A 13,554-nucleotide genomic window follows, 5' to 3' on the forward strand; every position below is an offset into this window, starting at 1 on the left:
TCCCTTTCTGCACTATTCTCTCTCCTTCCTTCTAGGAAACATAAAATGTTTGATTTATTTACCGAATTTCCTTTAATTTGATCCCATATTGCTCTGTTCTTCATCATTTCATCTCTTTATACTTCATTCTGGATATTTTCTTCAGTCTCTTCTTTCGAAATTCCAATTCTCTCTTCAAACATGTCTGTTATGGCATATTGCTAGTCATATAATTGTTCATTTAAGTTATTGAATTTTTTAGTTCTAGTGATTCTGCAGATTGATCATATTTTGCAATTCTTCGCTACATTTTTAAATCTTTTATATTGTTGAAAAACTGTCATTATTTGAATTATCTCAATTTTGTGGTTTTTATTGTCATTCTAATTTCATTCATGCCGTCTTATCTCCTTTTTCACAATTTTCTCAGGAAACTACATATAATTAATTGTAGATTTATTTATTTCAGTTCTAGAATGAATGAGTCTCCCTCCAGAGAAGAATTTTTTTTTTCCGGTAAATCTCCTAAAAGTGTAACAAAAAGCCTGAACCCTGTGGACCCGCCCCGCCCTTGCCGCAACCTCCGCCTCTGCTGGCGCCACTGGGAGTTGGGGGGTGGGGTTGGAGGCTGGGGGCTGGGGGTTGGTGGGGGTGGGATACGGATCTTAGCCTCGCAACCAGCCAGCAAGAAATGCCGCGGTCCCTGGAAACCTGCGTCCCAGGCCCACGTGAGTGGCGCTGCGCTAGACCTAGTTTGCAGCGCCTTTGCTTCTGTGGCTACCGAAGCTCAGAGGGCGGGTGGATGGGGCAGTCGCTGAGACTGAAAATTTAAGAAAAACAAAACAACACATAAACCCCTCCAAAAAAAGTCTTGACTGCTGAGGAGGTTGAACATTTTTCCTTTAACAGTGTTGTTTTCTTAAATTCCTTAATGTATTTGTAATTATAATGTACTAATTGTAATAAAAATAGAAGGGAGAGTAAAGTAGAGCAAGCAGATGGGGGAGGGAAGAAGAGCAGGAAATGAAAGGTGTTGGGAAATGAGGTTGATCAGTTATGTGCATGTACCAATACAGCATTCTGAATCCCAGTATTGTCTAATTTTAATACACCAATAAGAATATTTGAAAAAAATCACTTTAATCCCATTGGTGATTGAGATGATTAATCAGGATTTCTATCCCTTGAAGGACTAGTTTGTTCTCAATTTACGTATGAGACATAGCTCTTGGAGGTCCCTATTTTAGCCAGAGTGGCTTGCCAGGGTCTTTTCTCTGGGACAGGTCTACCTTCTTATTTTATGCTGTTAGTCCCATGACTCTGTGGAAATCTGGCATGAATTCATAACATCTCAGCACACTACATGCCTCCTTAGGAATCATTAACTGCTGCTAGCAAAAAACAGCCTCAATTCAATTGTTGAGATTAACTTTGAGGTATTTTTGCCCTATTTTTTTCTATTTTTTATTGATGCATTATAATTATGCATTATAGTGGGATTCATTGTTGTATATTTGTACATGCACACAATACAACAGTATAATTTGGTCAGTTTTGTTCCCCAGAACCTCTCCTTTACCTCCGCCATTCCCTCCCCTTGTAAATAAATTTTTATTTTAAATGATTTTCCCCACTTTTCTAGATGTTTTTCCTTGGACATTTGATCCAACTTAGCTAGTCTTTTGTTGCTGGAAGCAAAACTACATTTATTTTTTTCAAATGCTTAGTTTGGTATAGTCCTTTATTATCTTAGTTTTTATATTCTTCATTGTGTCTTCTAATGTTTAGGAGCCGGAGAACAGGTGTAATAAACCTTCTATGGAATTTTCCAGATGGACATATTGTCTAGCATAGATTTAGTACCACAGATATTTCTTTCTCATTTTATTATATTGCCATTGCGCATTCTCATTTATGCCCCTGTCCTTGACTCTTTGCCTGTTGTTTGTGAGACACTCATCTCTTCCAGTCTTCAACTGTTCTCTGAGATTTCAGCCACCTGGTTAACAATTGATCCTAGTTACCCAGCTAACAATAGATAATGAATCCTCTTCACACTACTGTCCTCCAGACTTACAAAAATATAAAAACATTGCTTGTATGTATGTGTGTATATATACACACACACACACACACACACACACACACACACACACACACACATATATGTATACACACACACACATACATATGTATGTGTATTCAGTAGAGACAAAGTTTTTCAAAAAGATAAATTTGAAAAATAATGATTGTTTCAAGTTATATGAACTTTTAAAATGTTAGCACACAGATGAAGATATAGGCTCATTCACTCACTATTGATTATCACATAAAGAAGTATGATATATAGTTTTAAATGTCAAAATAGTCTCCATGTAAAGCATGTTTTGATTTAAGTAATACAGTTACAAAAGTATTGCTTGAAAAACTGAACATGTGCAGAGAATGTGTGTATAATCCTGTGCTTAGTAGCATTGCTTATAATAACAAAAACTTGGAAAGATTTGTTAAACTTTGAAATTTTATTAGTTAATTTGATAATAACTTGATATTATTATTATTATTAGGTACTAGAAAGTGACCCCCGGGGTGCTTAACCACTTAGTCATATCCCCAGCCCTTTTTTTTGTTGTTGTTGAAACAGGGTATTGCTAAGTTGCTTAGGGACTCCCTAAATTGCTGAGGCTGGCTTTGAACATGTGATCCTCCTGACTCAGCCTCCCAAGCTGCTAGGATTACAGGCATTTACCACTGCACCTAGCTAAAATTTTAACTAAAATAATAATCTAGGGGCTGAGTTTGTGGCTCAGCATGTGTGAAGCACTGGGTTTGATCCCCAGTACTACATAAAACAATAATAAAACTAAATAAACAGAGTTATTGTGTCCACCTACAACTAAAAATATTTTAAAAAATAATATAACATATTAATGTCAGAAATTGTTATTTAGACATTTTAAAAAATATGAAAAATATATTTTGGATAAATATTTATCCTTTTCTGAGATTCCCAGTTAGTGATAGTCAACCCTCAGTTCTTGCTCTGGTAAACAAGTGATCTTAGCTTTAATTTTCACAGTATCTTTAAAGGAAAAGCATATTAATTTAGTAATTGATAAAGCTCAATTAAATATTATTTCTGAACATGCAATATGTAAAAATATGAAATGAAACAAGTTATAGATATTTTACCATATGATTTCATTTTGAAAATGTCTGTATATATGCATAATGTATCCAATAGCATGCAAGAATACAACACTAAATATGTTCACATATCATCCTCTTCTCAATTTATTTGTTAAAATGGAGTCATTTTCATGCATTTGATTCTGTGCATCACCATGATGATGATACCTAAATTGCTGCTGAAGCTTAGTATCATGAAGATTTAATGTTTTGGGAAAGAATACTTGATAGATTGTGCCCTATATTACAAAGCACATGTTTGGTTATTTCCTATTTTCTGATGTGGTTTACCTGCTATTGTTATCTATTATATAGATCTTTTAATTAATTAGCAGTTTTTAAATGATCATAGTAAAATTCTACCTTGTTTTTTTATGTATTAGCTGAAATGTTCTTATAAAGAGAAACCCTCATCAACATTTTGTGTATCTTTATGTTAACTTTTATAGGAAAGAGAATAAATATTTGATTCTTCTCCTCTGTTTTCAAATTTTCATAAGAATAAGTTGTGGTTTTTTTTTTGTATTCTACAGATGTCTCCACTAAGGTTCTTTTTGTTATTGTTTTGGGATATCCTTATATATTCCTAGCTTTGCAATGTATTGATGGGTTTTTAACCCCTGTAACAGGATTCTGAGCCAAAGAATGATAAAATTTACCTTGTGCTTTTAAAAAATCATTCTGCCTGATTTGTGGAATATAGATGGTAAGAGAGCAGGTGTTAAATTAAGAGTGCCATTTAGAAAGCTGTCTAATCTAGGAGATAGATGTTGGTGGTGGTAGCAATGGAGGAGGTGAGAAGTGGCTAGACTCTGGGTATATTCTGAAGGTAGAACTAAGAGAATTTCTGAATCAGTTGGAGATCAGTTGGAGTTTGAGAGAAAGAGTACTCCAGGCCACATCCACATTTTTAGAATTTATTTATTTTTATTTGTTCTACTTAACTGTACATGACCACATCCACATTTTTAGTCTGAGCAAGTGGAATGTATAGATCAAATGTTCTACCCACATTTAATTTCACTTCCAGTGCCTTCCCTACACAGGGAAATTCCAAAGGTTGTGAATAACAGGACTTTTTTTTTTTTTTAACTGCAGGTCAATTAACTATTACTCATAAGTGTGTCCTGAGACAACAATGAATAATTAATGTATAATATATATAAAATACAAACCTAGAGAACGTTCAATTTAGAGGTCAAAAGGAAGCTTTCTGAAAGTTCAATTGTGTTAAACCCTATCTCCAGAAAAACCACTGTTATTACCACTACTGGTACATTGTTTCAGTTGAATGTGACAAAAATAAAATGCCCTTAGTGAATATACCCATGGGAGACAGAATTGGTGCTATCTTTTTGTAGATAAAAATTGAACTTCTGGATCTTACCACATGGTGAAGTGCATATTTTGGCAGAGTGTGCATATTATAAAGGAAATTTCTAGGATGGATACAGTCAGGAATACAGTCAAAACACTTTACAGGTATACCTGAAGCTGAAATATCAGATAAAGTAGTCTTTGTAGTTAAATTTTAAAAATAGTAGAGACAAAGAAAATGTTTTATAATAGTAAGAGGTTTAGTCCCACAGGAAGACATAAGAATCCTACGTGTATATACACTTGGTATGATTTGGAGAAGGGTCCTCCAAAGGCCTGTGTGCTTTTAAAGGCTTAGTTCCTAGCCAGTGACACTATTGGGAAGTGATGGAACCTTTAAGAGGTGAAGCTTACTGGGAGAAAGTCAGGACTGGGTCATGCCCTTGAAAAGCAGGACCCTGGCTCCTTCCTATTTCTTTCTTTGCTTCCTGGCTATCATGAGATGGGAAGCTCCTCCTTATGTGCTTGCTCATGATGTACTGTGTCACCATAGACCCAAAGAAACAGGGTCAAGTGATCATGGACTGATACCTCTGAAAGTATGAGCCAAAATAAAACTTTCTTTCTTAAAATTTGATTTCTCTCAGATATTTTGTTACAGTAATGCAAAGCTGACTAATAATACACGATTCCATACAACAGAGCCTCAAAGTAAATGAGACAAAAACTGATGGAGCTGAAAGGAGAAATAATAGTTGGGGCATTTAACATCCCACTCTCAGAAATTGATAGAAATTGCTAGACATAAAATCTATAAGGATATAGACAATCTGAATAATATAATTAATATGATAACCAGGTCTACATGAAACATGAGATTATCTATGAGGTTTTAGTCATGTTGTTAGATTAAAGAAACATCAGAGAAGGCAAGATTTGGATATCTTCCTGGTGTAGATGTTCATTTCAACCTGTGAATTCTTACACTTCAGTTCTTTATAAGTACTGCTTCACATTTTATGAGGTTTAGCATTAATTTCTTCCTCTTCCAAGATATCTCCCCTGAATGTACCACCAGTGAGAAAAGGGTCTCATGTCTGGACAGACAGAGGAGTTTTTTTGGTTGTTGTTGTTGGGGGGAGGGTTGTATGATTGGTCCTTGGAGCAGGCTGACATTTTGCTTGCCCTACCACACTGTTAACCGTTGATGTAGTGTATCGTAAGTGGACCATTTATGTGTCTTTAAACTTGTGTTTTTGTTCCCAATTTCAGAAAAAAATGATGAAAGCTCTCTGCAAGAAAAAGGTGAGAATTCTTTCCAAGGGAATTCTGACAAGGAAAACGTACATTATGAAGATGATAAAAATGAGCTTCCACCATCAAACCTCCAGAAGGATGATGAAAACAACCAGATGGTGGATGTCCATGAGGACCCTGAAGTAAGACAGTAAGTTACCAGACAACCCGTTTTAAATTTAGCAATCCATAGGACTGTGCAACTCTTTCATTCTCTGTTATCTTGTTCTTCTCTCACTGAAAAAGTGAAGAGTGATAAAAGTAGAATATAGAGCAGTCATAATGATAGGTCATGTAATCAGTGAGTTGAGACTGTGTAGGAGACTTTGTAGCCTTTCTATACATTTTAAAATTTCAATCTTGTTTTTCTTTTTTAAAATTGCATTTCTGTACATTTATGGATACCTTCTTCTGTCCATTTCCCCCAGTGACTCCTCTACCTTCCAAGTTAACAATGGGAATATGAAATGGGATAAGGAATGCCAAGATAAAATTCCTTCAGAAAAAGAAATGAAAAAGAGCACACAGGATGAAGCTGTGGGGAGAAGGTTCAAGATCACAGTGAGTGTCCTGATAATATGTAGGTAAGGTGCAGGAGAGGTAGGTCAGAGGGAATTGGGTTGATACCATCTAAGGACAGGTCCAGAAAATGAATTAAAAGGGAAGGTTGTCTAAAGGGAAAGGTGGACTACTGCCAAGAATATGGAACAGATTCCCACTGGATGCCCTGCTTTGGCTCAAGCTGCATGTAGGATTATGAGTCTCTGAAATCTTTGTTAGATGGTCAGGAAGGATATTCAATATGTAAAATCTCCTGGAATCTTATAAATTAAGGCCATGTAGAACAGCTAAATTTTATTATTTTGAAGATCAATTTGCAATACAGAGAAAGGACAATTAAGAAATCCATGTATTGACCCAAAACAAAAAGAAAGAAAACCAAAAGGTGTATCATGTCAGTTGTCCCCACATTAAAAGTCTTTTGCAGGGAGGTACTAGGGACTGAATCCAGAAGTGCTTTACTACTGAGCTATATCCCCAGTCCTTTTTTTACTTTTTAATTTAAGACAAGTTCTCACTAAGTTGCTTAGGACCTCACTAAGTTCCTGAGGCTGGTTTCAATTTTGTGATCCTCCTACCTCAGCCTCCTGAGCTGCTAGGGTTATAAGCATGTGCTACCATGTCTAGCTAGAACTATTTTTTTTTTTTCGGTACCAGGAACTGAACCCAGGGGCACTTAGCCACTGAGCCACATCCCCAGTCCTTTTTATTTTTTTAAAATAATTTTTAGTTGTTGATAAAACTTTATTTAATTTATTGATTTATATGTGGTGCTGACATCAAACCCAGTGCCTCACACATGCTGGGCAAGCACTTTACCACTGAGCTACAACCCCAGACCCCTTTATTTTTTTTTAATTTTGAGACAGGGTCTCACTATGTTGCTTATAGCCTTGTTAAATTACTAAGGCTGGCTTCAAACCTGTGATCCTCCTGCCACAGCCTCCTGAGCCACTGGGATTACAGGTTTGTGCCACCATGCCTGACCTAGCTAGAACTCTGGAGGAGGTCACAGTAAAATACTTGATTGTGTATGATAGCTGCCTTTAATTCCATGTTGTCTTTGTTTCATCCCTTCTTTTTACCTTTAGATTCCTTATGGGATGAAGTATAATAAGACTTGGCTAATGAATTCAATCCTGAGCCATTGCTGTGTCCCCTTTACACCAATTGATGTAAGAGAAGATGGTGAAGCCAGCTGATGGGCACAGGGGAGGGGAAGAGGTCTGCCTCAGCAGGGACCATTGGCATCTGATATTATTGCTTCTGCCTCCATTCCCTGTAGTTCCACTATATCAAAAATCGGGCCCAATTTTTTGTCCAGGATGCTAGTACTGCCTCTGCATTGAAAGATGTCAACTGCAAAATTTGTGATGAGGAAAATCAAAAGGTATAGGCTGAGATCATTCCTTAGTTTTGTTGGGATTGGGGAGGGGAATGGACAAGGGCTGGTTATCTTTGGACCCTGATGCTTACCCTGCCTCTTCTTCCCATAGATATCGATCTTTGTCAATCCCTGTACTGAACCGAATATCTTGCAGAATAAATTCACTCCAGAAAAAATGGAGAAGCTAATGGTAATATAGACCTAAGGCACATTGTTTGAAAAGTTTCCTGGCCCACATTTCAACCTCCACCTGGTGATGTCCCTGTCACAACCACCCCCACAGCCTCAAAGCCCCTTTCTCCATCTCTGTCTCTGCAGCTGACGATGAACAAACGATATGATGTCTCACAGCAAGCCCTTGATCTCCAGAAGCTCCGCTTTGACCCAGGTATGACTGACAACAGTATTCCTAGGGCAGGTGAGGGCAGAGGGGTCTGCCTGGCAGGGAGACATAGAAATGGAAAATTGGGGAGGGGGTTCTTGCTACTGCTGCTCCACACAGACCCCTCTGAGCTTTCTGATCCCCTTCTCCTGGCTTCCTGAAGACTCGTTTTTTGTTTGTTTGTTTGTCTTCCTGAAGACTTGATGGAACATGACATTGACATGATCCTAAACCGAAGACAGTGTATGTTTGCTACCCTTCAGATCATTGAAAGGAATTTCCCTGAGGTGAGATCTTAGGCCCAGGGCTGGTATTTTGGTAGAAGGGTGGAAGGGATGTTGTGAAGGGTAGATGTATATTCCCCACTCTCAATAGTAATCATTACACTAACCATTTCTTCCCAAAAGCTGTTGTCCTTGAACTTGTGTAACAACAAACTATACTGGCTGGATGGCCTGTCTGACATTGTAGAGAAAGCCCCCCATGTCAAGATCCTGAACCTCTCCAAAAATGAGGTGAGAAGAGAGAGCCAGATGAAAAGAAAATTGCATTGAGGGTGGCTGGTAGTGCACAGCAGGGTGCTGGCAGGAGGCAGACAAAGGCAACTGGAGTGAGGGTCCCAGAGTCTGGGTGCAGGTTCCCAGGTGTCCCTCTCTCCCTGGGTCTCCTTAACTGGTTCCCTCCCCATCTTTCTCAGCTGAGGACCTCCAAGGAGTTGGTCAAGCTGAAAGGGATGAAGCTGGAAGAGCTGTGGCTAGAAGGGAACCCCTTGTGCAGTGACTTCCCAGAGCAGTCTGCTTATGTAAGGTAGATAATGCCTGGTAACACCTGTCACCCTTCCTGGGGACCTTTGCCTCCTGGGAGCCTGAACTCTCCCTGATGTCCACCTCTGCAGGAGGATGCAACCTTGATCCTCTGGAAGGACCACACTCCATACCCTCTCCTCTATCTGTGTCCCTCAGCTGTGCCCACAGGTCTGCTTTCCTTCTTGCGACCTGCTCCCCTTTTTCAGCTGGACTGGGGTGTGTTTCCCGCCCCTCTGCACTGGCCTCCTCCAGCAAGACCTCCGAAGATGGGGCTGGGCTTTCCTCCCCTGTCTCTATGAGTGGCCCTTCTTCTCATGTTCCAAAAAGGTCCCCCTTCCTGTCCCAGGCCGACATGGAGATTTTATGCCCGTGCTGAGGACCAGGGTGGCTACCATCACAACATCTGTTCCTCTAAGCCATTGGTGGGAACTGTTTCCTCCTTGGGGAGAAACTTGGGTTCCCTGAGTCAAGGAGCCAGAGGTGGGCCACTGACAGCGAGCAGAGGCCTTCCCAAGACAGGAGGGGAAGGCAGAGGGCAAAGGAGGGGCAGGAGGATGAGGCGGGAGCACAGGCCACTCAGGGGCACTGCTGCTCTCTCCCCCACTCCACATCCCACATCCAACCTGGTCCCTCAGAGCAGCCCTGGGTAGCCCAAGTCAAGATGCTTCCTTGGGCAAGACACTGACTCAGACAGGCACAGGTGCACAGGGACCACCATGAGGGAACCTGGTGCTCATAAGAGGGGGCCACAGACCCTCTGTCACATGCTGAGCTGGTGCCTGATTCTTCACTACTGGTGCTGGGAATGACACCTCCCCTGGGGGCGGCTCCTTTTCCCATACCTGGCCCCCTCTGGGCCCACACAGGAGACAGAGGCTGAACCTGCATCCTGTGGGCCCCAGCCCAGCAGGTACATGTTTGCATTCCTGCCTGGGGCCGCAGGGCCAGCCAGGGGCAGGTGAAGGAATGGGCTGCAGTAGGGCAGCTGGTTTCTTCTCACTTCTGCCTTGACCTCCAGTACCAGGGGGCAGCATCTTCCCCTTCCCTTTGCTTTGCTTCCTCTTTCCCCATCTCTCCATCCCCCGCCTTCACTCCCTTTCTGTGGCCATACCCCTGCCTTCCCCTGCCTGCCTCACTCACCAAACCCCCACCCCACCCAGCATCCTATCCTGGGAGGTGAGAGTATGACCTGGTCTTGGTCTGGCCAGGCCATGCCCCACGGAAGGCTGGACACCCAGCACAGTAGCAGAGCCCTGGTCTCCCACCCCATTCCCTGCTCCCTTCAGCGCCTTCCATGGGGGGACCTGGAAGAAGGTAAGGGAGGCAGGGTGGGCCCTGGAGGAGGGGGTCAGGCCAGTGTAGCTGGGAGGTACCCAGGGGGAGGGAGAGGGAGGAGAGCAAGAGGGAGAGAGTGTGCACAACCCTCCACTGTCACCTCACTTCATTAGATTTTTCATTTGCACAGTGCTATCCAGGATTGTTTCCCCAATTTGTTACGCCTGGTAAGTACGCACTTCCGGTCTTGTCTCCTTACTCACATACCTGACCTCCCCGCTGGCCCCAGGCCTTGTGGGCCTTGCCTAGATTATGTGCGCACCAGACCCTCATCCATCTTAAAGGGCATGGATTCTCCCTGGCATGGACATTTTCCCTAGGGAGAACACACGTGCACACACCCATACACACCCACTCACAGGGTGCATATACTGGTAGAGATTTCCAAGAGCTCATGATGCAGACACCAAGTGTGATCTCACCCATGGATTTTCCAGGGCCTATTTATACGTGGCCTCTGGCCCTTGTTTCCCCTTGGGCCTGTTCAACTCCTTGCTCTTGCAGTGCAACCACCCTGAGCTGCACTGCTGACTTCCTCTTCCCTTCTCAAGGATGGCCAGGAGTTACCAGAATCAATTGGAATTGACAATGAAACACCTGAAATAATAAAACCTTGTAAGGTGAGGAGGGATCATCAATATTTGAGGTGTTGCAACGGAGGTTTTGTCAATCATGTAGTTTCAAGGTGTCTTCATTTCAGGAAAGCTATAAAGGATGTGATAATCTGAAGAGTCTAGTATTGCAATTCCTGCTTCAGTAAGTTCTCCTGGGATCTTGAGGACAGGGAGGGCTGGCACAGTTTGGGTTAACTTAGCACAGGTCTGCTCACAGTATTTTGAGGTATCATTTGGGGGCGGGGCCCCAGAGATAGCCTGTTCCCTTTGCTTTTCCACAGGTATTACCTCATTTATGACTATGGAGATCGACAGGGTCTCCTTGATGCTTACCATGATGAGGCCTGCTTCTCCCTGACCATTCCCTTCAACCCTGAGGACCCAGACCCGTGAGTATCACAATTCAGACTCTGGCCTGGGACCATGTAGCTCTCTCCTGGAAATACCTGAACTGTCTAGACTACCACCTTCTGTTCCTCTTTTTCTTTAGGAATAGCTTGGAAGAGTATTTCAAGGATAATAGAAATATAAAGAAGCACAAGGACCCCTGTAAGTCTGTGATAAGAGAAGCTTGGCATGAGAAATATGATGTAAAGGACTCAATAATAAGCCACGGGGCGACAATTTTCCAGTCCCCATCTTTGCTTTTCTTCCCCATACAGTTTTGCGGATGCAGCTGCTAAAGCACACAAAATGTGACATTGTGAACTGCCTCAGTGTATTGCCCAAAACTCAGCATGATTTTAACTCATATGTGATAGACCTATGTGTCCAGACAGTGAGTACCCATTTCTTCCCTCAGGCAGGCATAGGTAGTAAGTTTCTGAAGTTTCTCGACATAGGTAGTAAATTTCTGAAGGATCATGAAAGACCTAGATTTTTATTCCTCCATTTCAGGAAATGATGCTCTGTTTTTCTGTCAATGGATTGTTCAAGGAAGGTGAGTATCTGTAGATGCCCCTTACCAGAGTGCTCATTACTCCCTTCTCCTTGCAGGGTTCCCTCCCAGTATTCTCTGAGCCCACATCCTTTTCCTTCTTCTCCTTTTTCTTCCTTTCATATTTTCCCCACTGCTACTGGGGATCAGACCAAGAGCATCACATATGCTAAGCAAGTGCTTTACCACTGAGCTATCCCTAGCCTCTTTCCTTCCTTTCTTTTCCCTTCCTGTATGACTCCCTTTTTGTTCTCCCACCCTATTTTTTCTCTCACAAGTGACTGATCTGATCTACATCCATGTCTGTCTGCCCTGCACAACTCAGGCATTAGGAACACAGGCTGTGGAGTTTGATGGCTCTCATTCCAGGTCCTTAATGTGTTAAATCTGGCCTGATACTTAACACCTCAGTTTCCTCACTTGAATAATGGGGGGGGGGCTAGGGCTGTAACTCAGTGGCAGATCACTTGCCTAGCACTTATGAGGCACTGGGTTTGATTCTTAGCACCACATAAAAATAAACAAACAAAATCTACAACTTCAAAATTAAAAAAAAAGAAAAATGGGGCTAATAATATTCATCTCTTGGGCAGCTGTGAAAAATGAATCAAGTGAGCTTATGTTTGTCAAGGAACCCACGTTAGGGGGTCTTTTCAGTGGGAGCTGATTTATTTCTACTGGCTGCCTCAAACCCTGAAATTCCCTCCTAATTCCCAGTAAAAAGTTGTTGGAGTTTTGTTTTCTTCAGGGTGCACATGAGTTATCAGGCAAGACCCTTACTGGGGAACACTGTATGTAAACATGAATATGCAGGTCTAAGGGGGCATCATTGTTTATTGTCATTGAAGTGGAAGGAAAGTCTCAGGGTTCTGTTCGTGCCTTCACCCGGACCTTCATCTTAACTTCTGGCAGCAATTCCAGGTAAGCACAATGTTGTGGATGGCAGTGGTAACACCATCCAAGCTTCCATTCAGTAGTGCGATTAGTATTGTCTTGGGGTCTTCTCAACACTGGGGAATGCCAACAGATAGATTCAAGGAGAAGTCTAGAATAGTGGTTAAGAGCATGGAATCTAAAGTCAGAATAGATTCTCATTTATTCTAACACTTATTAATTAGCTATGTGACCTTTGTCAAATTAAAAGACTTTTCTGTAACTAGTTGACTTCCTCTGTAAATGGGGAAGAGTGCCCGCTTTTAAATAAAGGGAGTTAAATCTGTAATGTAATGAAGGTAGTAGACAATCTCTCAAAAGGTAGGTTCTAGCACGGGTTAAGGGTACCAGCCAAGAGAGCTAAGAGGTAGGCAGTGTAGGGATTTGAAAGGAATCTGGTTGCTGAGTAGCAATGGAAACAGGATCACCATTGGGAGTGTGGGGTTGTCTATTTGTCTGATTATTTGATAATTCACCTTTCCTTTAGTCTGTGCATCGTGAATGATGAGATGATTGTGAGGAATGCCAGCCCCAAAGAGACCCAGAGCGCCTTCTCCATCCCCATGCTTACACCCTCCTCCAACTATGTGCCTGACCTCTACCAGGAGCAGCAGGGAATAGCACAGCCTTTCTCCACCAAGTCTGAGATGCAGAGCCTTGAGCGCTCTCAGAAGTGAGTGCTGAGAGTCTCTGGGGATAGACTTGAATTGGAAGAAGTGGGAATTTAATAATGGAAATTTTCAACTAATTTGTAAAAATAACACTTGTATATTTTGTTTCCAAAATGGGCTCATGAGAAAATATATATTAATGTTGTC

At 41.7% G+C, this 13,554-nt stretch overlaps 1 protein-coding gene across 1 annotated transcript; it reads left to right on the top strand.

The window, feature by feature from the left end:
- Positions 1–670: 670 nt before the first annotated feature.
- On the top strand, positions 671–13,302 carry LOC308639482 (nuclear RNA export factor 2-like; the record flags this gene model as incomplete). The annotated part of the gene is made up of 19 exons (XM_081277717.1): positions 671–707; positions 5,758–5,932; positions 6,210–6,342; positions 7,434–7,517; positions 7,628–7,732; positions 7,839–7,919; positions 8,048–8,117; positions 8,310–8,398; positions 8,519–8,626; positions 8,809–8,918; positions 10,383–10,419; positions 10,804–10,872; positions 10,953–11,008; positions 11,148–11,255; positions 11,357–11,415; positions 11,529–11,644; positions 11,764–11,806; positions 12,652–12,724; positions 13,224–13,302. Coding segments are annotated over 19 exons (1,632 nt in total), but the record flags the coding sequence as incomplete, so codon positions are not given.
- Positions 13,303–13,554: the final 252 nt, after the last annotated feature.

The sequence above is a fragment of the Spermophilus citellus genome (assembly GCF_964194105.1).
Source record: "Spermophilus citellus genome assembly, chromosome: X".
In the NCBI taxonomy this organism is placed as follows: Eukaryota; Metazoa; Chordata; class Mammalia; order Rodentia; family Sciuridae; genus Spermophilus; species Spermophilus citellus.